The sequence below is a fragment of the Stegostoma tigrinum genome, chromosome 5 (assembly GCF_030684315.1).
Source record: "Stegostoma tigrinum isolate sSteTig4 chromosome 5, sSteTig4.hap1, whole genome shotgun sequence".
Lineage (NCBI taxonomy): Eukaryota > Metazoa > Chordata > Chondrichthyes > Orectolobiformes > Stegostomatidae > Stegostoma > Stegostoma tigrinum.
Genome location: NC_081358.1, coordinates 101,854,213 through 101,880,077, shown reverse-complemented (window position 1 = coordinate 101,880,077; position 25,865 = coordinate 101,854,213). Strand labels below are relative to the sequence as shown.

At 41.0% G+C, this 25,865-nt stretch overlaps 1 protein-coding gene across 6 annotated transcripts in view; it reads right to left on the bottom strand.

The window, feature by feature from the left end:
• The window catches only part of phf20l1 (PHD finger protein 20 like 1), a 119,060-nt gene that overhangs the window by 7,421 nt on the left and 85,774 nt on the right, over positions 1 to 25,865 (bottom strand). For 5 of the 6 annotated variants that reach the window (XM_048528396.2, XM_048528400.2, XM_048528398.2 and 2 more), the window contains 4 exons: positions 18,728 to 18,906; positions 16,333 to 16,432; positions 14,087 to 14,282; positions 12,634 to 12,997 (listed from right to left, as the gene is read on the bottom strand). In XM_048528396.2, the coding sequence (XP_048384353.1) occupies positions 12,634 to 12,997; positions 14,087 to 14,282; positions 16,333 to 16,432; positions 18,728 to 18,906 (839 nt within the window). Of the gene's footprint in view, positions 1 to 12,427; positions 12,473 to 12,633; positions 12,998 to 14,086; positions 14,283 to 16,332; positions 16,433 to 18,727; positions 18,907 to 25,865 lie in introns of those variants that run through there. The other variant, XM_059646172.1, reaches the window with a different exon arrangement.

Genomic DNA, 25,865 nt, shown 5'->3' with positions numbered 1-25,865 from the left:
GGGGGCAAAAGACAAGCAGGAAGTGCTGTTTTTGGTTGTTTTTGTTTGAGGATAACATTATGGCTATACTTAGGGAGGTTATTTTTGGAAGAATGTTCAGTGAAGTTATATAGGTGGAACTGGGAAATTGGAGAAGGATGATCACCTTACTGGAATTGTACTATAGACACCCCCAATAGACAGGGGAAATTGAGAAGCAAATTTGTAAGAAGATAACTGTAAGAATAATAGGGTTGTAATAATTGGGGATCTTAACTTTCCAAACATGGACTGAGACTGCCATAGTGTTAAGGGCTTGGATGGAGAGGAATTCGTTAAGTGTGGACAAGAAAATTTTGTTATTCAGTGTGTGGATGTACTACTGGAGAGGGAAAAAAACTTGAATTTCTCTTGGGAAATAAGGCAGTGCAAGTGACTGAGGTGTCAGCTGGGTAGTCCCTTTGAGGCTACTGATCAAAATTCTATAAGTTTTCAAACAGTCATTGAAAAGGATAGACCTGATCTGAAAGTTAAATTTTTAAACTGGAGGAAAGCCAATTTTGTCAGTATTAGGCGAGAACTTTCAAGGGTTGATTGGAAGAGGTATTTGCAGGCAAAGGGATGGATGAAAATTGAGAGGCCTTCAAAAATGAAGTAATGAGTGTTCAGAGACAGCAAATTCCTGTTGGGGCAAATGGAAAGGCTGGTAGGTTTAGGGAATGCTGGATGACTAGTGAAATTGAGACTTTGATCTCAAAAAAGGAGGCATATGTGAGGTATGAACAGCTGAGACTGAGTGAAGACCTAGATGAGCGTGAGGACAGGAAGAGTAAACCTAAGAGGAAAATCAGGATGGCAAACAGGGTTAAGGAGAATCCAAAGACATTCTATAAAGGAAAAAGGTGTAACTAGGGACAGAATAGGGCACCTTACAGATCAACAACAGCGCCTATGAGTTGAACCGCAGGAGATGCATGAGGTACTAAAGGAGTATTTTGCATGAGCGTTTACTGTGGAAGAGGATATGGGAGCGACAGAACTTGGGGAAATTAACAGCAACAGCTTGAAAAGTGACCATCTTATAGAACAAGCGGTGCTGGATGTCTCAAAATGCATAATGGTGGATATTGTGTCCCAGGGAATCTAGAGATTATTGGGCCCCTTGCTGAGATATGTGGATCACTGATAAACAGAGGTGAGGTGCCGGAAGACTGGAGGTTGGTTAACGTGGTGTCATAAGAAAAGTGGGAAGGAAAAGCCAAGGAACTAGTGAGTCTGACATCAGTGGTGGGTAAGTTGTTGGAGGGGATTCTGAGGGACAGGATTTACATGTGTTTGGAAAGATAAGGACTGAGCCGGGAGAGTCATTACCACTTTGTTTGTGGGAAATCATGTCTCATTAACTTGACTGGGTTTTTTGAAGAAGTGACAAAGATTGATGAAAACAGAGTGGAGGACGCTGTCAATATGGACTTCAGCAAGGCTTTCAACAAGGTTCCAACTGGTAGACAGGTTAGCAAGGTTAGATCACATGGAATTTAGGGGGAACTAGCCAATTGGATACAAAATTGGCTTGAAGGTCAGAGGCACAGGATAGTGGTGGAGGGTTGTTTTTTGGACTGGAGGTCTGTGACCCGTGGTGTCCCACAAGGATTGATGGTGGGTCCACTGCTTTGCATCATTTACATAAATGATTTGTAGGTCAATAAGAGGCATAGTTAGTAAGCTTGCAGATGACACCAAAATTGATGGTGTAGTGGACAGTGAAAAAGGTTACCTCAGAGTACACTGGGACCTTGACCATTTATACCAATGGGCCGAACAGTGGCAGAGTTTAATTTAGATAAATTTGAGGCTTTGCATTTTTCAAAGGCAAATCAGGGCAAGGCTTACACTGTTAGTGTTGAGCCCTGTAGAATATTGGTGAGCAAAGGGACCCGGGGAGAGGTGCACAGTTCCTTCAAACTGGAGTCACAGGTGGACAGGCTAGTGAAGGTGGTACTTAGCACACTTGCCTTCAATGATCAGTGCATTAAGGATAGGAGTTGGGATGTCACATTATGTCTGTACAGGACATCGTTAGGCCACTTTTAGAACAATGCATTAAATTCTGGTCTCTCTGCTATAGGAAAGATGTTGTTAAACTTGAAAGAGTTCAAAAAAGATTTACAAGGATGTTGCTGGCATTAGAGGGTTTAAGTAATACAGGGAGACTGAAGAGACTGGAGCTATTTTCCCTGGAGTGTTGGAAGGAGAGGGATGACCTTGTAGAGGACTATAAAATCATGAGCGGCATGGACAGGGTGAATAGCCAAGGCTTTTTTCCCCTCCAGTGTAGGGGAGTCCAGAACTAAAGGGTTTAGGTTTACAGTGAGAGGGGCAAAATTTAAAAGGGACCGGAGAGGCAACTTTTTCCACAGAGGGTGGTGCGTATATGGAACAAGCTGCCACAGGAAGTCGAGGCCGTAGGTACAATTACATCTGGATGAGCACATAAATAGGAAGGGCTTAGAGGGATATGGGCCAAATGCTGCAAATGGAATTAGAGCAGGTGGGATAGATGAGATGGACCAAAGGCTCTGTTTCCGTGCTGTATAACTCTGAGTCTAAGTGATGACACAGTCAGAAGGGAGTTGCCCTAGGTTTCCTCAACATTGATTCCCAACATCATGAAGTCTCATGGCTACAGGAAATCTCCAGCCAATTACCACATACTGTTCTCCCTCAGTTGATGACACTGCTTTTCTATGTTGAGCAAACTTACAGGAAGCACTGAGAGTGGCGAGGGCATGAAATGTACTCTGGTTGGGGATTTCAATGTCCACCACCAAGAATGGCATGGCAGCAACATAACTGATCTTGCTGGCAGGTCCTAAAGTACACAGCTATGAGAATGAGTCTGTGGCAGGTGATGAGGAATTCAATAATGCATAAAAATTTAATCGACCTCTTCTTCACCAATCTGCCTGCATCTGTCCAAGATGGTATTGATAAGAGTAACTACTGCATAATTCTTGTACAGTTAAATGCCTGCCTTTACAATGAGAACACCTCACAGCCTGTTGAGTGGCACAATCACAGTGCTAAATGCGACAGATTTTGAACAGATCTAACAATTGAAAACTGGGCATCCATGTGGGCCACCAACAGCAGCAGAATTGTACTCCAACACAATCTATAAACTCACAGCCCAGCATATTCCCAACTCTACAATTACCATCAAGCCAATGGATCAACCCATTTTCAATGAAGAGTGTAAGGGCATGCCAGAAGTAACACCAGGCATACCTAGCAATGAATGATTGGTCAACGTGGTGAAGCTACCAAACAGGCATACTTACATGTGAAGCGGATCAAGCAGAAAGTGATCGACACAGCCAAGCAATTCTTCAACTAACGGATCAGATCTAAGTTCTGCAGTCCTGGCAAACTCAGTTGTGAATGGTGGTGGACAATTGAACAACTCACTGAGGTGGCTCCACAAATATTCCGATCTTGAATAATGGGAGAGGCCAGCACATCAATGCAAAAAGATAAGGCTGAAGCATTCACAACAGTCTTCAGCCAGAAGTGCCATGTGAATAATCCATCCTGACCTCCTCCAGTGGTTCCCAGCATTGCAGACGTCAGTCTTTAGCCAATTCAATTCGCTACACGTGAAATCAAGAAACTGTTGGAGACACAGGAGATAGCAAAGGCTATGGACCCTGACAGCATTCCGGCACTAGTACTGAAGACTTATGCTCCAGAGCTTGCTGCTCCCCTAGCCAACCTCTTCCAGTACAGTTACATCAGTGGCAACTCAGCTCCTGACTTCATTGCAGCCTTGGTTTAAACATAGGTGAAAGAGCTGAATTGCAGAGGTGAGGCAAGAATGAGAGCCCTTGACATTGAGGTTGCATTTGACTGTGTGTGGCATCAAGAAGCCCCAGCAAAACTAGAATCAATAAAAATCAGAGAGTCAACTGTCTACTGGTTTGTGTCATACGTGGCACACAGGAAGATGGTTGTGGTTGTTGGAAGTCGGTCATCTCAACCCAGGACACACCTGCAGGAGTTCCTCACAGGAGTGTCCCGTCTTTAGCTGCTCCATCAGCGACCTTCCCTGAATCAAAAGGTTAGATGCAGATATGTTCGCTGATGACAACAATGTTCAGCACTATTTGTGCACATGCAATAAAAGCTGGGCAATATCCTGGCAAGTAATATTCGTGTGACAAATGCCAGGCAATGATCATCACCAATAAAAGATAACCTAGCCACTGTCGATTCAATGGCATTATCATCACTGAATCCCACACTATCAACATCCTGGGAGTGCCAGACCAGAAGCAAACTAAAATGAACTTGCTGGTCAGAGGCTAGGAATAGTGCAGCGAGCAACTCAATTCCTGATTCCCCAAAGCCTGTCCACCATCTACAAAGCACTAGTCAGGACTGCGAATTAACGCTCCCCACTTGCCTGAGGTAAGTGTAGCCCCAACAAAACTCAAGAAGCTTGATACCATCCAGAACAAAGCAACGCATTTAATTGGCACCACATCTACAAACATCCACTCCCTCCACAACTGACGCACAGTAGCAACAGTGTGTACTGTCTATAAGATAAGGGATACTGCACAAAATTCACCAAAGATCCTTCGACAGCACCTTCCAAACACACAGCTACAATTATCTAGAAAGATCTAGATGCAGATACATAGGAACACCACAACCTGCAAATTCCCCTCCAAGCAACTGATCATCCAGACTTGGAAATATATTACTGTTCCTTCACTGTCGTCAGGTCAAAATACACAGTAACAGCAAAGGATCTACCTGCAGCACATGGACTGCAGTGCTTCAAGAAATCAGCTCACCACCATCTACTCAAGGGTAACTTGGGACGGACTACAAATGCTGGCCAGCCAGTAGCACCCATGAATCAATAAAAAAAAGTTAAGAAATCCCTTGGATTTGTCCAGCTTGTAAAATACTGTCAAGACCTAACAAGAAGTGTTGTAAATTGTTGACCTGCCAAGGCCTGAGACAAGTGTCAAAATACGTCAGTTTTTTTTTAAAGGGTACCTTTCAAAACAAAGTACAATATTCAATATTGAACTTTAAATAATAGAACATTAGCTTTGTTCCAGCATGTGTAGGTTTTTGTGCACATAAGGTGAGTGAGCATGATAGCACAGAAGGAAAAAGTGATGGGTGAAATAGGCAAGAGTTTGGCATGGGCATATGAGGGATAGGTAGAGGGGAATAGGTTGGCTTAGGAGCATGAGGAACTATAGCAAAGTGATGGAGGGCATTAGGTGGCATGGGTTGAATTTGGGTAGTTGTGGGATGAGGTGAATTGAAGAAGTATTGTGAGGGATGAGGGCTGGAAGATTCTTTTATATTATATTTTTAATTTTAACTTTTGGCCAGGCTTCTGGAGTCCCAAGGCAGACTTTCCGCCCAGTCACTTTCAAGAACTGGCAGCATCCTTAGCTCCTCCTGGGTCAGTTGGCTTGGCTCCTAATCCAATCCATCCCACTGACCAAAAATGGGAAGTGAGCATTGCCACTTTCACAGGTCAGATTCAGAGAGCTGAGAATTTTCCTGCCTCTGTGCACGTAACCCGAGAACAACAATCAGGACCATCTAGATGGAGATGATCTTTTATGTAATGTAAATATTACTTGTCACTCACCAGTCCAAGCCTGGGTATTGTCCACACCTTACTGAAGGTAGGCATAGACTCCTTTATTATCTGAGGAATAGTAATGGAACCAAGCATGGTGCAGTCAGCAAACAGTCCTACTCAGACCTTACATCGAAACAGGCCTTTTGTCAATGCTGGTATTCATGCTCTACATGGCCTCGTGATGGTGTGAAGGTCATAAAACACCATTTGAGGCAATGTTTCTTTATGTATAATAAAGCTGCACAGCAAAGGCATTAGAGACTTCTCTGAGATAACAAGGTGTAGAGCTGGAAGAACACAGGAGGCTAATAAGAAATGAAGAAGGGGCTAGGCCCGAAACATCTGGTTTCCTGCTCTGATGTGGCTTGGTCTGCTGTGTTCATCCAGCTCTACACCTCGTTATCTCAGATTCTCCAGCATCTGCAGTTCCTACTATCTCAGGGGCTTTTCTGAGCTTGTTTTAAAAACACATTGTTTTATATTTCATTGTCTTTGTCAAAGACATGAAGGGCTTGGGGTAAAAGAAAAAATCTGTTACTTTCACATATGGAACTTACAAAAGATTTATTCTCTTGGCTACTCCTACTCTTCAGTTACCAACCACTGTGAACTAAATACACAGCTGATACATTAGTTGATGGTTAAAGTACAACACTTCAGTGGACTGTGACTGTTGAGCCTAAAGTTTACGCAAGTGCTGTCGCTCATTAAAGAACACATTGAGCCCTCTTATAAACAAACTGAATGATCAGCAAATATCAGGGCATTTAAAGCAGGTCTGTCTCAAAATGTTTTCCTGCATCAATCCCAGAGCTGAGCTCTTAAAATCATAAGAAAGTCATTATCCACCTTTTCAGACATATTCCATGAATTCTTCCAAAGAAACTACTCATTTGTCACTTAAAAAACATTGCTAATATCTGCTTCAATAGCCTTTCCTGGTTCCTTAACACATTGCTTGGCTTAGTTTGTTAATACAGAGAGAACAGCATGGACTGGCATGTCATTCTGGCCTGACAATTCTGCAGAAATCCTCCACTTTTGGAGCAATTGTCTAGGAACACAGGAACAGTAGTAGGCCATTTGGCCACATGGACATCCTCTGTTATTCACCGTAGATTTTCTTATCTTGTATCCAACAACATCATTATTCAATTAAAAAAATGCAATTCTTTGTTTTAACATTAACATTGACCTGGCATCAACTGCTGTTTAATTAAGGTAATGCAGAGCATCTACCATTCCTCACGTGCAATCACTTTTGAACAGTCTGGTTCTAGGCTTTACACACTATGCCTCCAAGTCCTTCATACCTCAACTAGAAACAATTTCTACCTGCCTTATCTCCTAGGAAACAAAACTTTAACTTATGTAACCTCATCTTTTAATTTCATCCCTGCAGATCAACTATTATCTGTAAATCTACACAGAGCTCCTTCAGGGCCAGTTATTTTGATTCCCCCAGAACTGCTCTCAGTAATAAGGTATGGTCTACTGAGGGCTTTGTATACCCATAATAACAACTTTGTAATCTGGTCTCTGGAAAACAAAAGGTAATTGGCCTGTTAAGCTGAGACTTCTACTTTGTAGGATATGTATAAAAGATCCCGGGTTCTGAGCAAGGGTCACCAGACATGAAACTTTAATGTTGTTTTCTCCTCCACAGATGCTGCCAGACCTGCTGAGCTTTTCACTCAACTTTGTTTTTGTCAGGGGGTATCTGTTTTCTCTAAATCCTGGGCCATAAAGCTATTATCTGCATACAGTTCTTGATACTGAATGTCAGCAAGCTATTCAACTCCAGAGGAATCTTAACTGAACAGAACTCATCCAGCCTCCAGACTTAAAGCAGGGGTCACTGAGCAGGGATCTACCGTTGGAATCCTGGTTGATACAGACACTGAAACAAATTGTATCTTGTCAAAATATCCACAGTGAGGAATCAGACGTGTTTGTCCCTAACCTTTAAGTGGTGGGGAGACACCTTATTGAGCAGGTGTAGTTCATATGAAGTAGGTACACCCACAGTACTGTCAGAAAATAGATCCAGGGTATTGATATAGCCACAGTGGGTGTTAGAGGACATAAGCTTGGAAGGTGTTGTGTAAGAAGCATGGCGAGTTGCTGAAGTACATCTGAGAGATGGTACACACAAAGGCAGCAGCAAAGTGGAAGAGGTGAATGTTTGAGAGGTAGATGGCAGTCTATCAAGTGGGCTGGTTTGTCCTGCATGTATCAAGCCTCTTGGAGTGGCACTCAACCAGGCAAATAGGGAATATTCTATCACACATCTTGCAGATGATGGACAGCCAATGAGAAGTCAGAGGTGGAATAAATTACCACAGAGATCTGGGCCTCTGATCTCCTCTCAGAGCCACAGTACTTATATAGCTAGTCCAATTCTGTTTCAGTTTCCAGTCAATGGTAAGCCCTAGGATGTTGGCAGTGGATGATTCAGTGTTGATAATGAGATTGAATGTCAAGACTAACAGTTAAATTCTCTCCTACCGGAGATGGTCATTGCTTGGCACTTGTATGGTACAGATATTAGTCATCACTCAGCACCCCAGGTCAGTTAATACGTCCAGGTCATGTTGGAGATGAATTGTTACAGTATCCGAGGGGTCAGGAATGGTGAACATTGATCGATGCACAATGAATATGCCCACTTCTAACCTTATAACTGAGAGTTGACAAATGATTGAGCAAATGATCAGGCCAAGGATGCTACCCTGAGGAACTTCAGGGTTTTTGCACAGCAGTGGTAGCATCCTTACATCTGAGCCAGGAGGGCTGGATTCAAATCCTACCATAACAACATCTCTGAACAGGCTGATTGGAAAATTCCTCGAGGAACTCCTGAAGTAATGCCCTAGGACTAAATGCATGACCTTCAACAACCACCTTCCTTTCAGCTAGTCATAACTCCAAACAGTGAAGACCCTAATTTTCACTGACTCCACTTTTGCTAGAGCTCCATGATGCTGTATACAGTCAAATACTGCCTTGATGTTCAGAGCAATCACTCCTCCCTCTCCTCTGCAGACCAGCTGGGTGGTCAATGTTTGATCTAAGGCTGCAATGAGGTCAGGAGTTGAGTGGTCCTGTCAGAACCAAACTGAATATTAGTGAGCAGGTTATTGCTTAGTGTCACTTGTTAGCAGTCGATCACACGTTCCATCACTTTGTAAATGGTCAAAAGTGCAGTGCTGAAGCTGAAATTGACTTGACTTCCTCCTTGTGGTTAAGATGTTTGGAGGATTTTCCACACTGCCAGGTAGGTGCCAGTACTGTTTTGACTGGAACAACTTGGCTACTAGCACTGCTAGTTCTGGAACTCAAGTCTTCTGTACTATTGCTGGAATTTTATCGAGGCCCATAGCTGTTTCTTGGTATTATGTGGGGGCGTGTGTCTCAAATTGGCTCAAGACTGGTGTCTGTGAAGCTGGGCATTTCAGGAGGACACTGAGATGAAACATCCACTTAGCAGGTCTGGCTGAAGATGGTCGCTAATGCTTTAATCTTGTCATTTGTACTGACATGCTAGGATTCTGCATTGTTAAGCATGAGGAAATTTGTGGAAATTCCTCATATTTTTAGGATTTTTTGATTGTCCACCACAATTCATGACAGGATGTGGTGAGACTGCAGAGCTTAGATCTGTTCTTTCGGTTGCAGGATTGAAACTTTATTATATGCTACTTACGGTGTCTGGTTTGCAAGTAGACCTGATGCTGCTCCTGCACTCATAATTATACCTTAGCTTGATGGTAACAGAGTTGGGAATATGCTGGGCCATGAGGTTGCCAATAGTGTTTGAGTATAATTCTGCTGCTGGTCCACAGATTTGAATTGCGAGGACAGCTGGAAATCTATCCTATTTAGGACAGTTATAGTACCATACAACATGTGTCCTCAGTGTGAAAACAGGACTTTGCTTTCACAAGTTTAGAGTGGTAATCATTCCTAATGATACCATCATAGAGAGAAGATTGAAGGAAGACAAGGTTGAGTACATTTTTCCCTATTGTTGGTTCGGTCACTGTCTGCTGAAAATACAGCCTACCAGCAATGCCATTTAGGACCTGGCAAATTTGGTCAGTGATGGTGCTACTGGGCTGCTTGTGGCTGATGACTGAAATCCTCCAGCCAGCCTTCATTCTGTGACCTTATCAGACTCAGGGCTGAGAAAAACTTCCACTTCAGATTTCTTAGTCACATATAAATTCTACCACCTGCTGCAGTGGATTATTAGCGCAGTTATGCTACAACTACCTCGCGTCTTTCCAGAGACAAACAACCACAGTTGCATCAAAGAAACCTACAGCACAGGAACAGGCCCTTCGGCCCTCCAAGCCTGCGCCGATCAAGATCCACTGTCTAACCTGTCATCTATTTTCTAACAGTCTATGTCCATTTGCTCCCTGTCCAAATATATCTTAAAAGACGCTAACGTGTCTGCGTCTACAACCTCCGCTGGCAATGCGTTTCAGGCAACCACCACCCTCTGCGTAAAGAACTTTCCATGCATATTTCCCTTAAACTTTCCTCCTCTCACTTTGAACTCATGACCCCTAGTAATTGAGTCCCCCACTCTGGGAAAAAGCTTTTTGCTATCCACCCTGACTATACCCGTCATGGTTTTGTAGACCTCAATCAGGACCCTCTCAATCTCCGTCTTCCTAATGAAAATAATCCTAATCTATTCAATCTCTCTTCATAGCTAGCACCCTCCATACCGGGCAGCATCCTGGTGACCTCCTCTGCACCCTCTCCAAAGCATCCATATCCTTTTGGTAATGTGGCGACCAGAACTGTACACAGTACTCCAAATGTGGCCGAACCAAAGTCCTATACAACTGCAACATGACCTGCCAACTCATGTACTCAATACCCCGCCCAATGAAGGAAAGCATGCCATATGCCTTCTTGACCACCCTATTGACCTGTGTTGTCACCTTCAGGGAACAATGGACCTGAACACCCAGATCTCTGTGTTCATCAATTTTCCCTAGGACTTTTCCATTTACTGTATAGTTCACCCTTGAATTTGATCTTCTGAAATGCATCACCTCGCATTTGCCCGGATTGAACTCCGTCATTTATCTGCCCAACTCTCCAGTCTATCTATATTCTGCTGTAATTTCTGACAGTCCACTTCACTATCAGCTACTCCACCAATCTTAGTGTCATCAGCAAACTTGCTGATCAGACCACCTACACCTTCCTCCAGATCATTTACATATATCACAAACAACAGTGGTCCCAGCACAGATCCCTGTGGAACACCACTGGTTACAGGTCTCCAATTTGAGAAACTCCCTTCTAACTACTACCCTCTATCTCCTGTGGCCCAGCCAGTTTTTTAATCCATCTAGCTAGCACACCCTAGACCCCAAGTGACTTCACTTTCTCCATCAGCCTGCCATGGGGAACCTTATCAAACGCCTTACTGAAGTCCACGTATATGACATTTACAACCTTTCCCTCAACAATCAACTTTGTCACGTCCTCAAAGAATTCTATTAAGTTGCTAAGACATGACCTTCCCTGTACAAAACCATGTTGCCTATCACTGATAAGCCCATTTTCTTCCAAATGGGAATAGATCCTATCCCTCAGTATCTTCTCCAGTAGCTTCCCTACCACTGACGTCAGGCTCACCGGTCGATAATTACCTGGATTATCCTTGCTGCCCTTTTTTAACAAGGGGACAATATTAGCAAGTCTCCAGTCTTCTGGAACCTCACCCGTGTCTAAGGACACTGCAAAGATATCTGTTAGGGCCCTGGCTATTTCCTCTCTCGCTTCCCTCTGGACCTGGGGACTTGTCCACCTTAATGTCTTTTAGGATACCTAACACTTCCTCCTTCCTTATGTCAACTTGACCTAGACTAAGCAAACATCTATCCCTAACCTCAACATCCGTCATGTCCCTCTCCTTGGTGAATACCGATACAAAGTACTCGTTAAGAATGTCACCCATTTTCTCTGACTCAGCACATAACTTTCCTTCTTTGTCCTTAAGTGGGCCAATCCTTTCTGTAGTTACCCTCTTGCTCTTTATATTTGAATAAAAGGCTTTGGGATTTTCCTTAACCATGTTTGCCAGCAATATCTCATGTCCTCTCTTAGCCCTCTTAATCCCTTTTTTCAGATTCGCTCTACATTCCCGATATTCTTGCAAAGCTTCGTCTGTCTTCAGTCACCTAGACCTCATGTATGCTTCCTTTTTTCTCTTGGCTAATCTCTCAATTTCACCCGTCATCTATGGCTCCCTAATCTTGCCTTTTCTATTCCTCATTTTCACAGGAACGTCTCTGCTGCACACTAATCAACCTCTCAACTTCACTCAATTCAAATTCCAACAACTGTAATAACAAGATTTGAACACACATTCCCTGAATATCAGTGTGAGCCTCTAAACTGTTAGTTCAATGACGTTGCTGTACCACAGCTTGTCCCGACTTAATTACTTTGGCAAAGTTCAGGAACAAAGATCTAAACTAAAGTTGTTATGATTGTGGAAGCTCTACATGGCTTGCTACTTTCTGCTGACACTAATTTCTCAAGACCTAGCAGCTCCCTCACTAGTCAGTCATTCACTGTTTTCTGGCTATATCTTGAAGCACTTTGGGACTTTTCAATTAAATGAGGGCAACTACATAAATGCCAGCCATTGCAAAGAACAGAGAGTATGTTAAAAGAGATGCAGGATGGGGTTCTTGTGGTGCAATGGTAATGTCCCTACCTGTGGATTGAGAGAATTGGCTTCAAGTCCCACATGCTTCAGAATGTGTAATAAAATCTCTGAACAGGCTGATTAGAAAAATAAGTTAATTTATTAAAAAAAGGCATCTTCAGGAGGGATGCACTTCAGATGTGGTAGAGAAAACAAATTACAAATAATGTTGAAAATCCTAAACAGCAGACAGAAAACGTATTGACAAACGAAGAAAAACAACAACGCTTCAACATACCTCTCCAGTTAGGATGCCCATTTCTTGAACAGTGTGCCTTTCAACTCCATTGAATATAGAATTCTGATCCGTTTTATAATTTAAATTATTGGTGTCCTCATCTTCTGAACAGTTTTGGTCTGTTGTAGGGTTTTGCTCAAGGCTGCAGCCATGAGGCTTCTGGTAGCTGTGTTCACTAGTGATATAGGTTCCTTCTACTCTCTTGCTGGGACTTGGTCTTTCTCTGTGACTCTGATTATGACAGATGCTTTCAGCTTGCTTAATACTGTCTGTACATTCCATGAGCTTTTCTCCTGTAGTTTGCTCTTGAGTGGATTTCTTGCATGACTGGACCAAAAGATGTAGATCTGGTTGCTTTCTGCTCCTTGAGGTAGAAAGGCCAAGAAGATTTCATACCATTCTACTTTTTCAACAGTGTTGAGGCAATCTTTTATACGTGTCATAATTGCAGACTAATCAACCATAACGTCAAAATATAGCACCATACTGAGGAGGGAATGATCTATCAGTGGTATTATCACTCACTAATAATCCAGAAACTCAGTTAACGTTCAAGTAGAATCATAGAATCCCTTGCAGTATGGAAACAGGCCCTTCAGCCCAATAAGTCCACAATGACCCTCAGAGTATCCCACACAGATCCATCCCCAGACACTATGGGCAGCTTAGCATGGCCAATCCACCTAGCCTGCATGTCTATGGATTGCGGGGGGAAGCCAGAGCCCCAGAGGAAATCCATGCAGACATGGAGAGAATGTGCAAACTTCAAGCAGACAGTCACCCAAGGGTAGAATCAAACCCGGGTGTCTGGTGCCGCCCCCTTTGATTTTGTTGCTTTCCACTTAAACACAACTCATCCCTCCTGAGCTTCAGCATAACAGCCGACCACTACAATAGGCAGCCAGTATAAGTGGCAGTGGTGGAATTCTGGAGACATGGGATCAAATCTCACTATGGCATATGGTGAAATTTTATTCCAGATTTTTATTGAAATTAAAGATATGATGATGACCATGAAACCATTGTCGACTGTCAGAAGAGCACATGTGGTTCTCTAATGCCCTTTAGAGACGGAAACTGCCATCTTTCCATGGACTGGCCCACCTGACTCCAGACCCACAGCAACGTAGTTGACACCACAATTGCCCTCTGAATTTAATTGCTAACAGGGTTTGGTATGCAATTAAGGTGGCATATTGCATGCAGAACACAAAAGAGTGATGATTTCTTAGCCTACAATCCACAAACATGTCATAAACCCATAATTACAGAATACCATTCACTATCAATTATCGAGAGTTCGAGCATTGGTTCACTGCAAGAAATTAACATTATTTTGAACTAGTTTGGGCTTTATCCTGACACTCAAAACTTATGTCATGCAAATTCAGTGTTAAGAGAAAACAGGTAGCACAGCAAAACACATCTGCTGTTTGTGCTTAAAAATACTTACTGCAGAATATTGATTTTCAGTTGAAGCCCATGGAGCACTTCAGTCACACTGTACACATCAGCCAGGAGCTGATGAGTTGATACTATTTTCTTTGCATTCTGCTGGGAGTAGTTCTCCTTCAGAAAGGACAGTCCATACACGTGACCATTTTTTAGCCACTCCTTGTCATAGCAACATTTGGCATTCCATCTCTGACCTCCAGAAATAAAGGATATTGCATTTATGTAACACCTTGCTAATATTCTCAGGATTCTTCAAAGCAATCACAATCAATGAGGACCTTGAAAAGTATGCAGAAGGTGTTTATTGGAATGTTATGAGGTACTGGGAACTTCAGTTATGTAGAGACTTGCAAGAAGCCGGGGTTATTCTCCTTGAGCTTTGTCGGTCAAAGGGAGATTTACTCGAGGTCTTCAAAACTATGAAGCATTCTGATCGGCAAATGAAGAGAAAACATTTCTACTGGCAACAGGGTTGGTAACTAGTGAATATTCAAGATAAAAGAGAAGCTGAAGACTTTTTTTAATGTATGTATGTCATTATGACCTGGAATATCTGGTATTAGAGGGAAATAGAGGCAGATTTAATGGTAACATTAAAAATCAAATTTGTAGGAGTAGAATAAGGACTTTAGGCTTAGTGGACAGCTTCTTCAAAAAACTGCTACAGACACAATGAGCTGAACGACACTGCTTCAGCTCCAGCTGCAGTACTGCCTCCAGTTCTGCATGCTGCTATTGGAGAGGGTGCGGAAAACTTTTATAAAAGTGGTTCTAGGGACGAAGAACTCTAGTTATAAAGACAAATCTGAGAAGGGAGCTCTGATACTGTATTCAAAATTATGAAGGATATAGACGCCCAAAAGGTTCAAGTTTGAAATTTTCATCCTCATATTCAAACATTTCCAGTTTCATCTCTCCTTGCCTCTGAGCTTTATCTAAAACAGTCAACCTTGGGAATGAGGTATACAAGTTAGCAGTTCTTGTTACATGGCATTAATGATATCACCTTGAGACCTGTGCACACAATTTTACATACCTTATTTAATAATGGACATTCTTGCATTAGAAGCATTTAAGAATGTTCAATTGACTGATTCTTGGGAATGAAAGGTTCATCTTACGAAGACAGATTGAGTCTTTATCCATTGGTGATTAAAAAAATGACGCAATCATTTGAAATGTAAAGTTTTGAGGAAGTTTAACAGCTGAGAAGGTTTCTCCTTGTGGCAAATCTAGAACTAAAGAGCAGTTTCATGAAATGATACTTTGCACTTAAGATGGAGTTGAGGAGGAATTTCCTCTCTCAGAGATACTGGTCTTTGGAATTCACTGTCACAGGTCAGGAAATTGCATCACTGAATATATTAAAGAATAACAGCCAGGTTTCTGATCTACAAAACAGTCAAAGGGCATGAAGGATCAGCAGAAAAGTAGAATTGAAGTCATAATCAGATCAGTCATGATCTAACAAATGGTGGACAAGGATTTTGGGGATAAGTGATCTACTTCTGCTGCTATTTATGATGTTCTTAATTTTTGTTCATCCAATTCTGCTAATGTTTTTCACACTCGCTCCATCCTGTCATTGGTCACTGCACCTTCTATCACAAAGGCACTTAAATTCTGATAATTCGCTCCACAGAAGTCTCCACTTCATTCTCTTCCTTAGTATATAGCTGTGCTGACTAGAGATCAAAAATGACTTAACGAGATCTGGTTCACCTAAAGGAAGTTTAAAATCACCAAAACAAGTCATGGAAATTGAAATTTCCATCAGAAAAGAAAGTGATACTGATACTTTTGGAACTGCAACTTCTTTAGGAATCAAAATTCTGAAAATCTTTGCAGTAAGAATGATATTCAAAAGTGAAATACTGACAATGCTGTAAATCTAAACTAAAATTGTTGGAAATACTAAGCAGATCAGCTGTATCTGCAGCGAGACAAACATAGCTGGTAAATTATTTGAAGTGTACAAACATTCAGCCAGTACAATAGGAATAAATTTAAACAGGTGTGTGCAACAAAACAGTACTAATTTGAGAAAGTGTTAACATTTCTTCAAAAGTCAGATTGAATGTGAAAAGTTTTCTGTTTCTTCAAAGATGCAGCTCAGTTTCTCCAACACTTTGTTTTTATTTCAGATTTCTAGCATCTGCAGTACTTTGCTTTTATTTAACTTTTAATTAATTTTCACACACAGCTTGAATCCGTTATTAGCAGGGAATCAATGTCAGGAGGTACCTGGTGGATCCTGGCAGAGGTAGCAGATATATTGGTCTGGAATGCTGTCTTCCAATAAACCCAGACAGATGCTGTGCTGCCAGCAAAGGCACTCTTCACACTTCAGTGGGTGGGAGACAGCAGAAGAGAGAAAAGGAAAAGGCGGCAAAAAAGATTAACATGTAAAACAATAATACATGAAACTCCACAAATGACACAAGCTATTCAACAAGGCAATATGTTATTTTATTCCTAGTTTATGCTGTCAAACTCAGTGCTACATCACCCGACTTTTTTCTATGCAGGAGTCTCTTAGAAAATATTGATGCAAACCTGGCAACACCATTACAAGACCTGAAAGAGAGCACCACCTCCCCAAAATAAACAAATACCAAACAAAATTATTGCAAGATTACGGAGAAACAGCAGGGAGTGAGTGTAATTGAAGAGCTTTTTCAAAGAGTAGACAATGAAAAAGTAGGATGAATGTCTTTCCCTGTACTGAATCTATATTCCTTTAGTACAACATATTGCAAACACAATGCCTTGCAAATTTCAAAGCTTATAATAGAATTTATAAAGCACCATGCTCATAGTGTGTGGCATGCCTGACTCTACATAAGCAAATATTTAAAGGCCTTGAAGACGCCTCTGTTCATCTTCATAACATAAAAGCCAAATGCAGAGGGTGCTACAAGTCTGAAATAAGAAAATGCTGGAAGTTCCAAAATCATGAAATGTTTACAACACAGGTCATGAGGCCTGGCATGTTCATGCTCTCTGAAAGAGGAATACAGCCAATTCTATAGTCTCAGTCTTTCCTTGAAGCCCTGAAAAATATTTGTCTTTCTGAGGTATTGTATTATGATTGTCTTTACCAACTCACTCACAAGCGCTGTATGTTTACATACAGCGATTCCATTCATTCAATCATAACCCTTTATTAACTGAGTCATAAATGCACAATGTTTACTATACCGTGAATTAAAAACTTCAAAAGGGCACTGACAAGTGATAGAGTGGGCATACAGGTGGTGCATGAAGTTCAATGTGAAGGAGAGAGGTGGTCAACAGAATGTGGACTGAGAGCATAAAATAAAGGATAGAATTGAAAAAGGTTCACAGCTATAGAGAAGCCTGCGTAGATATGTGTGCAAGTTATTAAAGGTGGCAAGATTGATAGAAATATTCGTAAAGCATTAATATTCTAGGCTTCAGAAATAGGGACACAAAGTACAAGAGCAGACGGGTTATGCTGGACCTGTACAAGACATTAGTTAGATCAAACCTGGAGTACTGTGCACAGTTCTGAGTGCCACACTTTGGGAAGGATATGAAGATCTGCAGAAGAGGTTTAAGAGACTGGCACCAGGGGTGAGAAACTTCAGCCATAAAGACAGACTAGGAAAAGAGTCTCCTTCCTCAAAAAGGGAAGGCTAAGAAGAGAGTTGACTGAAGTTTTCAAAATCATGAGAGGTAGAAACTGTATCGCTTGCAAACAAATCTAGAACTGGAAGATGAGATAGTAGGAACTGCCGATGCTGGAGAATCTCAGATAACAAGGTATAAAGCTGGATGAACACAGCAGGCCAAGCAGGAAAGCTAATGTTTCAGGTCAAGACCCTTCATCCAGCTCTACACCATGTTATCTTAGAACTGAAAGATGCAGGGTTTGAAGCAATTTGCCAAAGTGAATCTGATGTGAAAAGAAACTTTTTCATACAGCAAGTGATTTTTGGGCTTGGAATGCACTGCCTGGAAGTGTGGTAGAAGCAGGATCAATCGAGTTTTTCAAAAGGTAATTCTATAAGTAGAAATAATGCGCAGGATAATCAATAAAGTAAAAGTAAAGTTGATATAGTGCCAGAGGACCATAGCATTACACTCTCATTAGAGGGAATGAGAGGACTGGTGCTGGTTTAACTGGAGGGTTACTACACCTCAGACCAGAGGAGAGGTTGAGAAGCAGAGTCCTTTCAATGGTAACCTCGGCCGGTGTGGCATTTGAAATAAAACTGAAGTTGCTGGAAAGGCTCTGGCAACATCTGTGAAGAGAAAATCAGAGTTAACCTTTCAGGTCCGACGACCCTTGCTCAGAACTGGTTTTTATTTAGGATTTAAACTGGTGGCATCACTGCAACACAAGCCAACTGTCCAGCCAACTGAACTAATTGACGAAGGGGTGGCAAATGGCACCAAATCATGGTGGCCAATCAAAAGGTTGGTGCAGACATTATGTGCTGAACGACAACTTTGTGACTGCGATTCAAAAGATATTCAAAGGTGCATCTTCTCCATATAGTACACCTAGAATCCATCAGCAGCTTGGTCTTGAAATGACAAAGTGTCAAAGCATAACATTCAAACATTAAAAGCGAACAAAAGCATGTTAACATGTTTAAACTATTTTGACTACCTGAATCATAAACCCATTTTCTTCATCCATTCCACAGACACATCGCACTGTTGCATTGTTTTCATCTTCCTCTTGAGACTCGTCCGGGTTGGTTGAGATGTCCAGATCCTGACTGTAATCTTCACTGAGCAATGCACTTTCCGTTGAGGAACCATCAAAGAACTCTTCATCAGAAAGAGCTGATACAAAAAAAACTGCCATTAAATTACTCTATGTGTTGACCATTTAAAAAATCTTTACAAATTTCAATCCAATTTAGATACAACTTGCCTAAATTCAAGCAAAGGATACCTTTAGAAAAATAAAAATGTTTGCAATTGGGTGGGGGGGTGGAATTAACAATCCTGTCCATATGCCTCATACTCAGGACAGGTAGCTGTTGGTGTGGTGGTATTGTCACTAGACCAGTAATCCTGAACACCAAGCTAATGTTTCAACACATGTGATTGAATCCTACTAGGACAGTTGGTGAAACTTGAATCAATAAATATCTGGAATTAAAAACTAACATAGCGGTGACCAGATAGCACTGCTACTTTACAACAACATAAATAACAAGGAAAAAAATCCACAGGCCCACATGTGGCTCCAAAGCCATAGCAACACATTTGATTCATGATCAGCTTCTGCAATAGCTCGAGAAATCCGGTCAGTTCAAGCAGTGATTAGCAGGAAACAATCCTCATTGTTAAACACATGTTTAGTGAATAATTGATGATGTAGTGACCATGCAAGAAGCGATACAAGTATGGAGAAATTGGAGTGCAAAATAATGTGGACGCTGGAAATCTGAAATAGAAGCAGAATATGTTGGAACAAAATCTCAGCACCTTTGGAATCAAAGAGAAATGATATTTCAGGTCTATGACTTTTCAGAACTGAGATAAGTTAGAATGTTTTAAGCAACAGTGGTCGGGATAAGGCCAAAAGGAATTCTGTGAAGAGTGGGAAACAGGAGAGATTGAGTGACAAAAAAGTTAGTCCCGAGAGGCCAAAGAGAGGGTAAGGAAAGAAAAAGAAAAAAAATACTTGAGAACAACTGTGCTGCTGGTGGAAGGAAAACCAAATAAACAAAACTGAACAAAAGCTGATGATCTGAAATTGCTGAACTTAACGTTGAGTTCAAAGGCTGTAAAGTGTCTAATTTAAAGATGAGGCAGTGATCCCTTTTTTCCATTCATTCACAGGATGAGGGTGTCACTGGCTAGGCCAGCATTTATTGTCTATTCTTAACTGCCCAGAGGGCAGTTAAGAGACAACCATATTGCTATTGATCTGGAGTGACATGTTTGCCACATCAGGTAAGGATGGCAGATTTCCTTCCCTAAAGGGCATTAATGAACTAGATGGGATTTTGAGTTTTGTAGTCATTGTTAGATTTTTAATTCCTGATTTTTTTTAAATTGAATTTTTATTGAATGCAAATTCTGTGGCAGGATTCAAATCCAGGACCCCAGGACATTATTTGGGTGTCGGGATTAACAGTCTAGTGATAATGTGATTAGGCCATTGCTCTTCAGTGGAGCAATGCAGTACGCAGAGGACAGAAATGCCTGTGCATGCCTCACAACAGAACAACATACAGCAAGTAATTTGACAATAGAATGTTTTTCCGTTCAAACCTGTAAGAGTATTTGAACATAATAGTGAGGAGGTTATTGGGGAAATTTATAGGGCATTGGTGAGGCCCCATCTGGAGTACCATGTACAGTATTAATCTCTTTATTTAATGATGGCTGTAAATGTATTGGAAGCAGTTTGAGAAAGTTTACTTGACTAATTCCTGGAATGGGTGGATTGTCTTATGAGTAATTGTTGACCAAGCTAGGCTTGTATCTGCTTGAGTTGTAAGAATGGGAAAAATACACCCAGAGGGTGGTTCATGTGTGGAATGAACTGCCAGCGGAAGTGGGACAGGCAGGTACAGTTACAACATTTAAAAGACACTCAGACAGGTACATGAACAGGAAAGGTTCAGAGAGATATGGGCCAGGAGCAGGCAGGTAGAACTAGTGTAGTTTGGGAATGTGGTCGGCATGGACTGGTTGGGCCGAAGGGTCTGTTTCCATGCTGTATGACTCTATCTATCACTATCCCAAGAAGTCTTGGCAGGGTAGATGCAGAAAAGATGTTTTACCTTGTATAAGAATCTAGGTCACTGTTTACAAAGATGGATCGTTCTGTTAAGTCAGAGATGAGGAGAAATCCTTTCTCACAACAAACTCTGGACAGTCCTTGGAACTCTATTCTTTAAAAGGCAGCAAATGCAGAGTCTTTGAACATTTTAAAGATGCAATAGATTCTTGATAAGCACTGGGTCAAAGGTTATTAGTGGCAAACGGGAATATGGAATATTGACATCAGTCATGATTTTATTGAGTTGAGAAGAAAGCTGGAGGGGCCAAAGTGGCCTAATCCTGCTCTTAATTTGTATATTTATACAGACACTCTTAACATACTAGTCTAGAAAATCACATGTGTTAGAATATATAAATAAGTGGGCTAATATCTCCACCAATATGTTTAATGTTATAGAGCAGGTAAAGCAATTTTCCTTCACTAATATTCTACAGTTTAATTTCATGACATTTGTCATCTATCTTTTCATCGTCACATTTCACGGAAACATGGAAAATTTTAGCAGGAAAGGCAGCCAATTGGTACGTTTGCATTTGCCAGTACAGGCACAGAATGTGCAGCTGAATCCCACTCTTCAAGTCATCGTTCTTAACCTTCTAGCTTATTGAATTTCAAGTGTATATCCTCGTATTGCTCAGATACAGTAAGTACTCTGCCTCTACCACTCTTGCAGGCAGTGAGATCCAGATTTGAAGGAAAAAACATTACTGAAATCACCTCTCATTTTTTTAAACACTTTAAATCTCTGTCCCCCCTGTTGATCTTTTCACTTAAGGAAACAAGTTCCCTTCTATCTACTTTACTCTAGATTTCTGATAATTCTGTGTATCTAATTTAAACCATCCCTCAGCCTTCTCTGCTCCAAAGAAAGCAACACCAATCTATGCCATTTACTCTCATAACTAAAACTTGCCATTCCTGGCAACTTCTCTGTAAACCTCCTCTGCACCCCTTAAATTCACCTCTATAAGTGCAGCTGCCAAACCTTTAGAACTTTTCAGACACTAAACTCATATGAAGCCACAAGATAATGTATTTCCTATTGCTGAAAAACAATAAAATCACAGAAAGCAGCTTACATAGCATCACAGCCACACTTTTCATCTTACTGTACATTTTTTCCCTCTATTTCTTCTTCTTTGGTACATGAGCATCACTGGCCAGGCCAATATTCGTTGCCTATCCCGAACTACTCGATGAGTAGCTTGCAAGTTTAATTCAGACAGAAGTTCAGAGTCATCTATTTCTGTCGATCTGGAATCACCCATAGGTCAGGCGGGTAAAGGTGGCAGATTTCCTTCCCTAACGGGCAAGTAACGGTAAAGGTCACCACTACACCAGAGAATCACCAGGCTGCTCTCTCATTAGAGAGAGAAACAACTGCTAGTGGGTTTAATTTGAGTGTCACCATGCCTTAGGTGAGGGGTGAGGTTGAGAAAGCAGGATCTTTATGGCAACCTTGTGCTGTTGGCATTACTCTGCATCATAAAGCAGCCAGTCATCCAACGGAGCTAGCCGACCTTCCTCTCTTAAAGGATATCAGTGTATCAAACGGATGTTCACATGTTTAGCTTCATAGTCATCATGACTGAAACCGGTTTTATATTCCAGATTTACTAACTGAAATTAAATTCCACCAAGTGCCATAGTCATTTTGATCCCATTTCCCCACAGTGTTAGCCTGCACCTCTGGATTACTAGTCCAGTGATGTTATCACTATTCCATTATTTCACTCTGCCTTAGATGGTACTATCATCAATCCAGTACAGTTTTTAATTGTAAGGGAGCCAATACAATTCTGTCATTAAGTAGGAGAATCAAATATTTCTGTTAACACATCAAGAATAACTTAAATTACACCTTCCAAGTCAAACTACCAAAAGGATACAAATTAAAACCTGCACAATGCTTGTAAAATATATGTTTGATAGTATGCCCCTATCAGAAGATATCAGCAGTAGAGCTCAGACTTCAGTTAAAAACCGACTTCCAGAAGTTTCACTAACAAGCCAACCTCCATAATCATTTTCCATGGTCGGAGATCCATTCATCTCAATTTGATTTGAATAGAACAATGAGCATCACAGGAAAACGAGACATGTTTGAATGAGGAGATTCTGCTTTAATTGCACCCATTCTTCCAGAAAACAACCCTATAATTTTCCCATTTGAACTGTTTCTTTGTCCAGCATTTCAGCTATTCATTCAGATGTTGAAATTTCTTATATAGAGAAATTATTTGCTGATCTCTGTTCCAAATCAACTTCTGTGATACCTTATAATCTGCTTCCTTTTTTCATGTCAATATTGCTCCTAGTTTATTTTCAGGATATCAGAAGTACATCTCTTCAAAAATTCTCTTCTGAGATGTGTTATGACCAGGCAGGCAGGGAGGTCAAATAGTTCCCTTCAGTAGTCACTGAACTCTGAATTTGTAAGAAAACAGAAGTTGCTGGAAAAGCTCAGCAGATCTGGCAGCATCTGTGAAGAAAAAAAAAAATCAGAGTTAACGTTTCGGGTCCAGTGACCCTTCCTCAGAATTGTTCTGAGGAAGGTTCACTGGACTCAAAACATTAACTCTTTTTTCCTTTCACAGATGCTGCCAGACCTGCTGAACGTTTCCAGCAACTTCTGTTTTTGTTCCTGATTTATGGCATCCGCAGTTCTTTCGGTTCTGAATTTGTATAGCTCATTTAGCCTCTTTGAGATTATTCAGTGATTCAATTTGAAAGGCAGTTTCTTACATAACTGCTCCTGAAAGTTGGTAAGTAAAAACATGATACAGTTATGAGATAAAATATAAATACAAAGATTAAAAGTGAATATTGATAACAGATAGCTAAAGATGAAAGACAGTTCAGCCCTTTAATGGTTCTTGAAGATTTCTCTTTGAGGTGAAGAAATTGAACACAAAGTCAGAATTCAGCGGCTACACTGACTTCTGAAGTTGAGTAGATGGATGTTTGTTCCACAAATGGACTGAGAAGACAATGTTCTACAAGACGTCTTTATTTCACTTCTGTGGTACTACAAGTTTCGCCCCTTGATAATCTGGTTCAGTACAGGAAACTTTAGCTAGCTTTCTTTATCGTCCTCTCCATATTAAGAATCTCCTCTCTGATGCTGTCATAAGATGGCTACTATGTTAAATTTTGATTAATCACTTTCACACAGTCAATTAGGCCAGAATTCCCTTTATGCTTCTTCCAGTTTCCTGCTCATCTGTACACCTTGAAGGATCCATTGTGATGTTGGAGGGGTTAATCAAGTTGTAAATGACACATTGACCTGTCTGCTTCCTTTGGCAGACGGTGAATCAACAAGAATCAACTATGTGAATTCTGGCAGACTTCTTTTAGATGCTATAGCTATTTTTTAAAATCAAAACAGCTGTCATTATAAAATATAGAATACTATAAGTACACAGTCATGATAGGCAGTACTTCAAACATAATTGCGTAAATCCAATTGTAACTTGACAAGCTCAGCTGGAAAGCTATCTTAAAACCAAGATTCAATTATCCAAGTAATTAGCTTTTAATCATTCATGTTTAGTAGTTGCATATTTCAGTTGATTTCCATAATTCCTTGTCAATATGCCTCAGGGGGAAGTTTTCAGTGGGTCTCCATCTGATTGTATAGGTGGATTCCTGACGTGTAGAACTTTAAGCAAATTGGGCAGCATGTCCCATAAGGTGGTGTCTTCTGTTGTGCAGTACTTGCTTCCTTTACTTCCATTCTCAGCTGCTGATATACCTCATCATTCAGATATGTATACTCAGTGTGTGATGTAACTTGATAGACAAGTTGTTACCATTTTGTAAGATTGGTAGCATTCTCTTCATAGAGATCAATGCCATTGCTGTGACACTTCAAGAAAGGCTTCAGAGTGCCCTTGTAGCATTTTCTTCATCCTCCCATAGAGCACTGACTGTTCAAGAGTTGAGAAAACAGCATCTGGTAGGGTTGAGTTTATATATTATTGACATACAGCCAGATCTAACAGCAATACAGCAGTGTGTTATATCAATTGCTCTGTACACTTTGTCGATTTGCAGAGGCCTTTTGGTCAAACTCTCACTGCTGTAGTCTGTAGAAGGATGAGCTAACGAGCTGATTCAGTTTTGGATTTCCTCATCAATGGACCTTTTGACAGATGCATCTCTCAAGGTACAAGAGGTGCTTAACATATTCCAGAGTCTCTCCTTTAACATATATGGAAAGTCAAATATTTGCCTGACCATATACTTTGTTTTAGAACAAATAATGAAGAGGCCAAAATTTCTTAAATGCAGAATTGAATACATCAAGAGCCTTGCAAACCTGGTACAGAATGAACAACAGTGCAGTCATCAGCATACGGATGGTTGTGTACATCTACTATAATCAACTTGGCTTTTGCACTGAGGTTGAAGAGGTTTCCATCCAGTTTCTCAGGCAGTTAATGCTTGATAACATTAATAACCACTGCCAGGTAGGTTGTAATAGAATGTGGGTTATCACAGAGCTTTGTTTTAAACTGTTGCAAACTTTGATGGCATTGGTTTCAGATTGTTCCAGTGCTGACAAATGTCTTCATCAAGAAGTGCACCATCCTGTGAGCAAAGAGTTCGGAATGTGGAAGGTATAGTAATGCAAAGTAGTGTCAGCAATCTTGAGTTGAATTCTCTCCAGTCCTGAAGAAGGGTAATACCCAAAAGGTTGACAGCTCCGTTCCTCCAGGTGCTGCCTGGCTTGCTGTGTTCTTCCAGCCTCCTGTTTGTCTACCTTGAATTCTCTTTAGTCTCTTTCAAAATGTTTGTCTTTTCAAAAGTTCAATCTCATGTTTCCAGCCAGAGAATTAAAATTCAATATTTGGCACAAGCTTGTCTTTCTAACAGATGGCCTTTCCCAAGACTGCGAAGTCCTAACTTACCTATCTTCTCCTCAGTTTATCAATTCCAGTAGCCTTATTGTTGCCATTTCTAATGTCTCAAGTGTCTCAGTCGTCCTATTATG